Below are 11,148 nucleotides of genomic sequence, written 5' to 3' on the forward strand. Positions count from 1 at the left end.
TGTACAGAAGGTAATTTTGGCAATGTTGGTCGGATTCTTTCGCTGACCTTTAGGAGGAATGGTGTAGCAATCTACTGATTTTACATCTTGGTCTTTGAGGCATCCTAATAAGTCTTCTCCACAGTCTGACCAATCTTTGGTATCGACAAGGGCAGTTTGCTAGAGAAAGAGAGACAGTTCAAGTATTATGTGTTGAATGAGGATCTGCAGGAATGGGGTTGCCAGAATGATCAGTTAAATTTGATAGTGCTATAGATTCAGTTTCTGATCTGACTGTTACAAGACGGGAGCGATCGTGTCTGGTATAGAAAGGGACTCTGCCCACTTGCGTTTGAGAGAAGTGTTACCTGAGTAAGGAGCTGTAGAAGGGATCACGAAAAATTGGTCCCATTTAGCTTGGCTAAACAGTATTTAAGATCTTTGTAGGGTTGGTGGTGGTGGATGGTCGGGGACGTGTGGAAGAGGGAGTATTACGGAGTTATGGAGAATACGACTGTAAGGTAGTAATAAGGGAGAATGGGGTGCTTGATGAAGGTTGTGGGGGTAGATTTGATGAATTTGAGGAAGTTGGGAGGGTAGGAATGTCTTCTGGAGATTGAGTCTCTGCTTGGGTGAGTAATGCACTAGTAGACATTGAGGAGTGGGTAGTAGTTTAAGTGTTCGGAGTCGTGGTCAAAGGAGAGCCTGGGGTGGGGCTATTTGATAGAGGGGCAAACCTCATTGCCCCTAATAAGGGGATTACATCTTCATTACTGGTCATGGGGAACCTTGATTACATAAAACTGCATAAACAGTCCACCCCCATGCGTCTTGGAGGGTAAAGGCTAAACAATTAAATTGGGAGTACCGTGCCCATGGTTCCTGCAGGCCGTTCAGGACTGGCACAAGGTCAGCCTTTCATCCTTTCAGCAAGGCTCTTACACGTTAGGAGTAGATAGTAGAAGGGGTTGGAGAAGGGACAGAAACAAAAAGCTGGAGGGGGAAAAGACCATGCAAAATTCGTTGTCAAGAGTTGAGGCCCTAGGCAGAGGAGATCCCTGTATTGAGTCTTAGTCTTCATCTCCTAAGCCCCCCCATGACAACAACGGGCAAGGGATTGGGGGGGTACATGTGCGATTGCACAGGGCAGTTTGAACGATCATAGCCAGGTTGGGCACAAAGGGCAGCACTCTGTGGAGTAAAAGTGCATAGAAGGGGTGGCCAAAGTTACTGATATTGATGGGGAAGCGGTTGTTACAGTTAGGCATAGTAGGTCTCTGTCAGTGCTAATTTCTAAAAGCTAATCTTGACAATATTGGTGTAGGACTTTCAACAGCCTCTGGGAGGAATATTCTAGCACTGTACTCATACTAGAGTCGTGGCTACATTTATATCAGAAGACAGGGACACAATATTCAACAGTTCTACCCTAAGGAGCACAATAGGGGATATTTTTCTTCAAACTCCTCGAAAACTTGAAGAAAAAGCAGAAATGAGAAGTAATCCCATATTTTTTCAACAAGTATCAAATGAATATTACCCTGAACCTCCTTTAGACTTTACAAACTGAGGAACTGATAATCAATGGCTTCTGGGCAATGAATCTGATTTTGTCATTTCTTGACCAGAAGCTCCCCTTAGCCTAAATGGTAAATAAATATTACAAAAAAATAGGAAATGTTTATTTCAGTTTTGATTATTAATATCCAGTATTCCTTTACAGCATCTATGAAAGGCAGTGAAAAAGAAAATAATGAAAAGCACTGCTATTTAAAGATACAATATATTTAAGAAAAATTTCTTGCTCATATAAATCTTGCAGATATGCACAGAAGGAAAATATATAAAAATTTACAATCCTCATTATATACTCCTATATATGTAGATGATCCACAACATTAGTGTTCACATCAAAACAATTAATAATACAAAACAATCAAAGGGTCTAATCTCTCAGATTAAAGCCATTCAAACAACCTTGTGTTTGTACTCCTTCATTAATTTGGCACTGCTTTGCTATCGAGGCAATGGGAGTCGTCTTGCCACCACACCTCATAACGTAAACAGTATTTACTTTAACTCTTTTCATACACCAAAAGAACTGTGAACACAAATTCACCCCAAATGCATCTTCTCTACTGCTCCACTTAGCTTTTGCACTCCCTTGTTCATGGTGGTTTGTGGTACCTTTCCTCATTAACTTTCAACATACAAAAAATAGCTGCAAAGCAGAATTATGCGGCAGGGGAGTACATTATATTCATCACAGTTTACACCACAACAAAACAACATCAATATATACAAAGATCACAGCTGTGGTGACAACCAGCATTCAAGATAAAAGTATCTTTGGTAATAAAAATTCTCATACTTAATGTGAAGATGCATTTGGAATGAAGTAAAATGTAATGAATTGTTCCATTATTGTTTTTCTTTAAATTTCCTAGAAGAAAACCAGTAAAAAATATCAATGTGAGGTAAATTGATTCCCTCTTACAAATGTGAGCTCTTTACGTAATGCGTTTACAGTAAAGCATCATTAGTGATCCAGTCTACCATATCATATATTCAGATCTAGATCGGCCAAGTTAGCTATTGCATGTAGCTTATCATTTTTTAAACTCTTACCATTAGTAATATCTTGGGGAAAGATGGCAATAAATATGGAAATATGCATAAATGACAATAATGCACATTAACTACATTCATGGAATATCAAACATATCCCTTTTACACGTTACAGATCTATATTTGAGGCAGCTGGTATGAAATGCACTTTAACTATCATTAGGGCTGACCTGATGAAAAAAAGAAAAAAGAAAGAAAGAAAGAAAAAAGTAAAAATAAAATAATTTGTATCATCTTTACTACAAGTTTTTCTGTGTTGAAATGAATGCATCAACACACATACACTATATACTTACAAACGTGTGTGTACGTGTGTGTGGGTGTGTGGGTGTGTGACTAATGAAGATGATGACTGTGGTAATAATAATAAGGTAGTCCATTCCCCATTCCATAACTAAACTTGAAACAACTTAACAATACAGATTCTCTATGTGCAATATCAGCCATTCTTAACTAACTTGCTGAGATTACTTTTAAAACAAATCTAACAGATAAAATTAGAAGTTTATAACTTATTCATAATTCAAGAAGTTAAATATCCAATCCGGCTTTCTAATTACATCAATATTACAGTATAAAAAATCCTATCCACATTAACAAATACATCAGTAACTAAACAAAATCTCAAAGAACAATTTACAAAGAAATATGGTCTAACTACAAAGATACTGAACTACAAATCTACATGCACACAAACACGCTCAAACATACATGCACACACACACTCACATATGCATACATGCCGAAACACACACATACATACAGAGTATTAGACACAAAGAAAAGAATGGAAGTTAACCCTCTTCAGCTGCTAATGGCTCCAAAAGACCTTGCTTGAATTTTGCATTTGAAGATGCACAGAATGATTTTCTAAATGAGTACACTGGGTGTTCCAAATGACAATAAGGTATTTGATGCCTTACATTATGTATCCTCATTTTCAAATGAACAGGAAAACAACAAAGAACAAATACTGTCAAACCCAAACTGGTGACACACAATGTTTGCTAGAATATACTTAATTCTAATCACCAGTCCCCTACTAGCATGTGAAGCATGTAGGTGATTTCATGTGTAAAAACAGTCAAACGTAAACATTAACTGAAGGAGGGTCAATAACATCCATATGTAAGTAAATACACATATTTATACAACACTTCTTTCAAGAAATATATAACAAACACAAGTATGATTTGGACAAACAAAAAGCTCATTACTTCATATCAATTTAACTGTAGATCTGATTCTCATAATTTTAAGATTTAAAATATAACTAACATCTATGGATTTTTCAGAAAAGGGAATAGAAAGTCATTTACAACCTGGAGCTTAGGAATGTTCATGTTTTACGATGCACATATAACAAAAGATTCACCAAAATAAAAATATAAAGTAAATTTTTTGAGTGCAGATTGGTACTGGTCAGTATGAAAAATAAGTATATATAATCAATTCTTAAACAGTATGTACAGAATGCATCTGCTGATAGCATTTAACTTACCAGGTTTTGATTCTACACATTTTTAACTTTTTAATGAAAATTCTAGATCATTACATTTGTTTTCCTTAAAATCGGGCAAAAGGTAAAATTCATACTATGTCCTATCTTGTATAGTCAACATGCAAGTCAGAATCATGAAAGGTGCTGGGTTCAAATATGAGCCAATCCTACCTCATTTTCAGCAATAATGACTATGTTCCCTGATTAGACCTGGCATACCTGCATGGCTGTACTAGAAGATATAACAACCTTGCAAAAAAGGACATTCCTATACAGCTTCTGTTAACTATGATAAATGAATGAAAATAGATATCATTTTCACATCACTGAGCCAAAGCTTTACAAAACTAGAGAAAATTTTCATAACCATGAATCATTACTATAGAAATTACATAACTACCCTCCCTGATGAGAATTCAAACAAGCTGAATTTGGATATTGCCCAGAAAGACCAGAACAATATTAAACCAGCTTAACCACAGTCGGGTGCCTTCTAAGGGAAGATAGTTATATGTCTATGTCAGTATGGCATTGCATTACTCCATATTATTATATATGTTTCAAAAGGAAAACCATAACAAAAAGCAAGGACTTGCTGTACATAACAATAACAGGCTCTGCATATGTGAGAGACTTTGACAATGAAAGCAATAATTTAAGGTCCTGTTGGTAGCCTATAGACCAGGGGTGGCCAACCAGTCGATCAGATCGACTGGTTGATCACAAGCCTCTTTTAAGTCGATCATGCTACTGTACCTGTTAATAATTCGTCCTTCAGAAGTTGTCATGCAAATAGCTGCAATAGCATATCCAAGTACCCATGATACATGGATTATTATATTTCTCATTTTTCTGGGAATAAGTTGTATTTATATTTATAATGATGAATATGTCTGAACAACATACAATTATTTATAAGTTAGGCTAGTAGATTACATCAGGGTAACTGTATATAAAGTAGATTATATCTCTCAAAAGGTTGGCCACCCCTGCTATAGGCAAATTAAAGTTAGTACAGTATTTTCTTATTGGGTTTGTTAGTGTCTACCAAAGCATGGCTGGAATGCCTACCTTCATTGTTTGTTAATATGACAAACTCTAAGGTGAATTTTTTTTGGGGGGTAATGTAAACATTTAGTGCCATTGGCAGAATCTATAGGTCAAGTAATTTCAATTTGTGTATATATATAGAAGCCAGTTCATATATAACTATAAGCAGAAAATTACGCACGCACATATATGTGTGTGTTAATTTCCATACAAGTGTGTCTGTGTTCATTTGTCTTTGGACCTGTGTTTGTATGCTTTTCTTTCTGTACTTCCTTTGTAAGAATTTTTCTAATGAATGTGTCCATTTGAGAAAGAGAGGGAGGGAGGAAGAGGCAACCACAATATCTGACCATTTATCATGCAATAAATAAAAACCTGCGTCCTTTTCCATTATCTCACATTTATCCCTGACAAACAGACACCTCAAACTGTAAAAGTTGGACTACAAACCAGATGTAAGCAACACAGTAGACCTGCATTTGTAACGTTAATATATCGGCTTATTTTCATTAATTGGTAACAAATCAAGTGAGAGCAATCCAATACAAACCCACATTTACCCAACATACCTGTCTCCTTTAAAAGACAGCTTTCATTCACTGCAAGTCATATTGAATGATGAACTGCACGACCTATTCCAGATACACTGATTTTCTGGCAACAATTAAACAATCTTTTTATAAGCCACTTACAGCAGTATTGCTTTTTCACTGTCTGTTGCTGTAGCTGGCACAGCATTATTTATCCATGGTCTATAAATCTGAAAGTGCTTGCTGATGCTAATGATTATCCCTGAAAGCACATCATACTGCCTTTGGAAAACAGCAAAAAACTTATTCATTTCAAATAGGCCATTGAGTCCTACATACTTTTCAATTGCTGCTGACAAAAAGAAACAGTGTTTTGTTCAAGGGGGGCTGCAGTGATCACATGCCTGTTTTCAAAGTGTGTAAAACTACTAACTGATACCATCAATTACTTTTAGCACAGGTTTGCAAACCCTGACTTTCATTCTTTTCTAATTATAGCCTTAATCAGAAATAATATTCCTTCTCCTTTAATATATGAAAGATGTTAAGTGATAAATAATGAAATTATTTTCCAATTTTGTTTAATTTTCACTAGTGAAGATAGTTAACTCGAACCTAACCTCCTTAAGTCTTTTAACAACATAATTGGAAAATTAATCTGACTATTTTCTATGGAATGCAGCCCAGTCAGGTAACAGGGGTTACCTGTATATGTATATGCATATATAACTATATACATAGATGTGTATAGATATATATTAAATCATAATTCAGTCATTAATTTTTCTAAAATGCAATCTTTCTTGATGAATATACCCTCTGCAAACAATTGGTCGGTATGGGTGAGAGGGTCAATGTGTGTGTGTGTGTGTGTGTGTGTGTGTGTGTGTGTGTGTGTGTGTGTGTGTGTGTGTGTGTGTGTGTGTGTGTGTGTGTGTGTGTGTGTGTGTGTGTGCGTGTGTGTATGTTTTGTGTTTTGTGTGTGTGTGTGTGTGTGTGTGTGTTTGTGTGTGTGTGTGTTTGTGTGTGTGTGTGTTTGTGTGTGTGTGTGTTTGTGTGTGTGTGTGTGTTTGTGTGTGTGTGTGTTTGTATGTGTGTGTGTGTTTGTATGTGTGTGTGTGTTTGTATGTGTGTGTGTGTTTGTGTGTGTTTGTGTTTGTGTGTGTGTGTGTTTGTGTGTGTGTGTGTTTGTGTGTGTGTGTGTTTGTGTGTGAATGTGTGGCGTGTGTGTGAATGTGTGGCATGTGTTCATATGTGTGTGTGTGTGTGTGTGTGAATGTGTGGCACGTGTGCGTGTGTGTGTGTGTGTGCGTGTGCATGTGCATGTGCATGTGCATGTGCATGTGTGTATGTGTGTGTGTATGTGTGTGTTTATGTGTGTGAATTTGTGTGTGTATGTGTGCGAGTGTGTGAATATGTGTGTGAATGTCTGCGAGTGTGTGACAGTGTGAATGTGAGTAAGTGTGTGGCACAGGTGTGCATACATGCAAGCATGTATGGAAAGTGTGAGTGAAGTTCAGCCTCGGTGGTTCCTGCCAAAGCAAAACATATCCTGCCTAGGATACACTCACAGGAATTAGCCTGGTCTTCATTCTGGCCTTGATGATGGCCTTTTTTCCTTTTAAGTAAAATAGCCACTGCTCTCCACTTCCTGCCTGACGACAACATATGCCAAAACAAAGACATCTTACTTCCCAATGCAAGCACTCCAGATCCAAACCCTTTAATTATATCCTCACTGGGGATCCGCTGAGCCTATCCATGAGCTATGACCAATTTTCCCTAGACGCTGTAATGCTAACACCAATGGGCCCCCCTGGGGACGATCAAGCCAAAATAATTAAGTATATGTACATATGTACATTCGTTACTTCAATAAGTGCTCCTATAGTTCACGGTCCTATTATCACATTTCTGTATTTAGCAGATAAATCTGTTCCATTATAGTCACCTCTTTCACATCATGAGGGGAAAACATCACTTAGATTATCCTGTGACACTGAGGATGGTGTGAGTGGTGGTTGGGAGGACTCCATGCTGGATCTGTTGCTGCCTTGCGACCCCAGGGTTACACTTGTCACATCTTTAATGATCATCTCAGCCACTTTGTAAGCCATATCTTCTTTTACCTGAAAATATTTCATAGTCTTTATTTAGTAGCACCGGCAATGGCAGTAGGAACCTACTTCAATATTCATAATTACGTCTTTTTTTGTAAAGAAACATTATTCCTTCTCTGTATAGTATTGCCATCATATTACTAAAGTGATACCAACATCATATTCTTTGCTATAAGTGCATCACTTTCCAGCATCTTTATTCGAAGACAATGCCAAACTATCTATTCTTAAAATATGTTCCACACAGCTTCTGTACCATTACCTTGAACCTGATATGGACTAGTGTTTATTTCTATATTAACCCATTGGTTGCAAGTGACATTTTTCAAGGTCATATTGTTATGATCAAGATATTACTGTTTTTGTTGCAATAACAGTAACAATAAATAACATTCTATTATTCATGTAAATTTACACATTTTTCTTATTCTGTAATATACCCTACACCACTGGTAACAAGTCGTCAGAAATTAGTTCTTAAACATGGTGACAGTTCTCCCAGACATGGCTAACGGATAGTAAATTTCTCAGTCTTGGATTGGTGGGAATCCTGCATAGGTTCATGAACAATTCCCTTCCTGAAGGCTGAGTCAATTTCACTCTTAAGTGTTTTGTACATCACTCAACATGGCAAAATTTCCCATGACAAGATATTCCCATTGCCCACACCTCAATCAAATTTTTTTTCATGACAAATTCATGTCATCAGAATCCAATAGGTTAAAAAAATGGCTAGTTAATAGTAACTTACCTTGTCCTCATCCATGTTAACAAATCTTTTAAGAGTCCGAGAAATTTTTGACTCTGTCTTGCGATCAGGCTCTGGCTGCAGTTCCGATTCAAATCTTCCAAGCTCATTAATGAATCCACAGCTCATTTTACTGTTAAGAAAATAAAACTACTTGTATCACATATGCATAAAAGAAAGAAAGAAAAAATAAATAAATAAAGTAATATATATACACTTTAGTATGCAAAAAATTATGATGCATGTAAGTGAAATAAAAACATGGAAAGAATGCCTTACAATTTGCATGCTATATCTGGAAGACACATCCTTTTGAGTCGTGCCATAAATGTACTGCATGAAAGCTCAATGCACTCAATTTAGCACGGTACAGGTGGAGGTTTCCTATACTTCGTAGCCCTGTCCTTTTTTTAACAATCTAGTATGCAAGAAAGTATGAGCTAAATATATATCAAACATCACATACATACAATTTCATTCTTGTAAACTGCACCATGTACTACTTACATATATTAACTAATATTGCAAAGTAATATATATAGACATAGTCGTTTAGCAGTCACTACAGTAGTGGTGGGCCTGTTCTTTACATATTTGTGCACCTGTCTTCATGGGTATTTTAAAGGCAAAAAGTTTCCCAACTTGTGGAACCGCCAAGGGGGAGGGGACCCGTCACGAAATACTATGGCCACTGAATATACTACTACCAGTATCTACTACACCAAGTGGATTGCAATGGCACGCAACCAAATCCATGAATGATAATCTACCGCCGAAAAGTTCTTATAATCTAGTATCATTATCGTTTAATACTAAATACACATAATGATAAATTTCCCGAGCAAAGGTGAATTTTTCCTTTAAAAACCCATCATTTTTTCTTCTCCATCTTCGACTGTCTCACGACACCCTTTTCTACTCCAAGGCTGAACTTACGAAACTTCTTCCAGAGGGACGACATTTCGGGGAAATTGTCATAGACATTTCATATCTTTTTTCCGCGTTTCCTGTCCTCCTTCTACTTCAGCTGACCGAGAGAACAACAAATAGCAGTTATAAGGGACGGGAACTCGGCCTTCCGCAAAAGGGGTTCAGATACTCCGTTGGATTTTTAAAGCTCTCTGATTCTACACTTCAGATCTTCTCTTTTCATCCTTATCTGTAGATGAACCTTCAAGGGCTTATACTTGCGAATGATACCATTTCCGTCATAGATTAATATTATCGAGGGTATGGATAACAATTTATAGTGTTTATACTTATAATAGTAATGGAGGGATGATATGAGATCATAATTTCCCGAAAGCGATATGAGGTCACACCGTTTTCTAATTTCGTGGGTCACTCGGCCATTCCCATTTTCTTTTTCGTTAAGTATAATAGAAAACGGAAGGCTGTACATACACCTTTGTCATTAATCAGCATTTTATTACTCATAGTCGCACACCGATTTCAAGGCCTGCAAGAATAAGGGTAAAGAGGAGTGAGGACTTATTGAGATTTGACGACCGAGGGCGCAAAGGCAAGCGAGCGCCAGCCACTGAAGTGTCGCCTGTGACAAGGGGCGCATGACGTCACGAAGAGGTGTTTGTTTTCCATTTTTAGCCGTGGTCGAGGCCTCGTCTCCCTCTAATTACTCCGCTTTCCTCGCTTGCAATGCCCGCCCCCTGTTCCTTCTCGGCCTAGAACACACTTCCAACCCCTCCGGCAGAAGAGGTGAGTCGAAACCCGCCCCAGGAGTGGCGAAAAGGGCGACATTTGAGTGGGAAAAGTTCAGATGCGGGAGAGAGAGAGGGCGAGAGAGGAGGGGCGACGCCTCGACTCTCGCCACTTCCTCAGCCTCTCATTCTCGGAAGTTGACTCACGCTCGGGATTGTAACTCGGCATCCCGTCGGCGTCACGGGGGAGTGCGGTGAGTCAGGTCCTACGAGAAGGAGCGCAGGAGAAGCTCCCGAGGACTTTACAGTGCGGGGAAGGGAAATTCGGGAGTCGTGGGAGTGTCTGTGTTGTGTGGGAGTGCGTGCGTGTAGGCGAAGGACCCCCTGCTCCTCCTCCACTCCTTCTGCTGCGGCTGCTCGGGTAAGGAACGCGCTGAGGACTCCCCTCGCACGTGCTTTGTCTCCGCTCGATTCCCGAAAGCACAAAAGCCCAGGGCGAGGATCCTGTTCGGGGCTCTGAAATGCCCGAGGTGGAAATGACGAAGGAGTGCCAGTGGCTCGGGTCGCCAGCAGGAGAGCGAAAGGGAAGGGAAATTTATGCAGTGCCAAAGGAATGCGATGGTGGGATCATGCCTTTTTTGAGCTCGCTGGCCTTTCCATGAAGCCTTGTTGTACGTGTGGTGGTGATTTCGGCTGGGAACACCTGGTAAAGCGCATTTTACAAGTGATAAGAAGCTAGATTTATTGATTTGCAAGTGGTTTGTCTTTGCTATAGGTGCCTGGCCATGAAATTTACCCAAAATCATCTAAGTAATGCAGAATGAAGATTTTGATTCAGCAAGATCGTTCATAATGTGATGTAACTTCTTTTTATTCTTCCATATACAGAAGTGCCTCCTTATTATCAGATTGAATCACTGAAGGAATTTGTATA

The 11,148-nt window shown here is 38.5% G+C and overlaps 2 protein-coding genes across 10 annotated transcripts in view; one reads left to right on the forward strand and one right to left on the reverse strand.

Annotated features, from left to right (window-relative positions):
• Positions 1-1,648: 1,648 nt before the first annotated feature.
• LOC138860123 (A-kinase anchor protein 10, mitochondrial-like) lies at positions 1,649-8,686 on the reverse strand. Its single transcript, XM_070117108.1, has 2 exons — positions 8,560-8,686; positions 1,649-7,817 (listed from the first exon to the last, which is right to left on the reverse strand). The coding sequence occupies exons 1-2, from the start codon at positions 8,683-8,685 to the stop codon at positions 7,650-7,652; spliced, it is 294 nt and encodes a 97-aa protein (XP_069973209.1). The 5' UTR covers position 8,686; the 3' UTR covers positions 1,649-7,649.
• Positions 8,687-9,974: 1,288 nt separating this feature from the next.
• The window catches only part of LOC113830322 (position-specific antigen beta subunit myospheroid), a 21,087-nt gene continuing 19,913 nt past the window's right edge, over positions 9,975-11,148 (forward strand). For 2 of the 9 annotated variants that reach the window (XM_070117110.1, XM_027383522.2), the window contains exon 1: positions 10,133-10,635. The gene's annotated coding sequence lies outside the window, so the exon portion shown is untranslated. Of the gene's footprint in view, positions 10,030-10,093; positions 10,636-10,685; positions 10,710-10,898; positions 10,921-11,148 lie in introns of those variants that run through there. The other 7 variants (XM_070117112.1, XM_027383525.2, XM_070117113.1 and 4 more) reach the window with 6 other exon arrangements.

Source organism: Penaeus vannamei, chromosome 39 (genome assembly GCF_042767895.1).
Source record: "Penaeus vannamei isolate JL-2024 chromosome 39, ASM4276789v1, whole genome shotgun sequence".
Lineage (NCBI taxonomy): Eukaryota > Metazoa > Arthropoda > Malacostraca > Decapoda > Penaeidae > Penaeus > Penaeus vannamei.

Bases quoted from the DNA above. Each gene is read 5' to 3' on its own strand.
- LOC138860123 (XM_070117108.1), bottom strand. From the start codon at position 8,685: ATGAGCTGTGGATTCATTAATGAGCTTGGAAGATTTGAATCGGAACTG. The intron at 7,818-8,559 runs GTAAGTTACTAT...AAATATTTTCAG, and splicing joins TTAACATGGATGAGGACAAG to GTAAAAGAAGATATGGCTTA.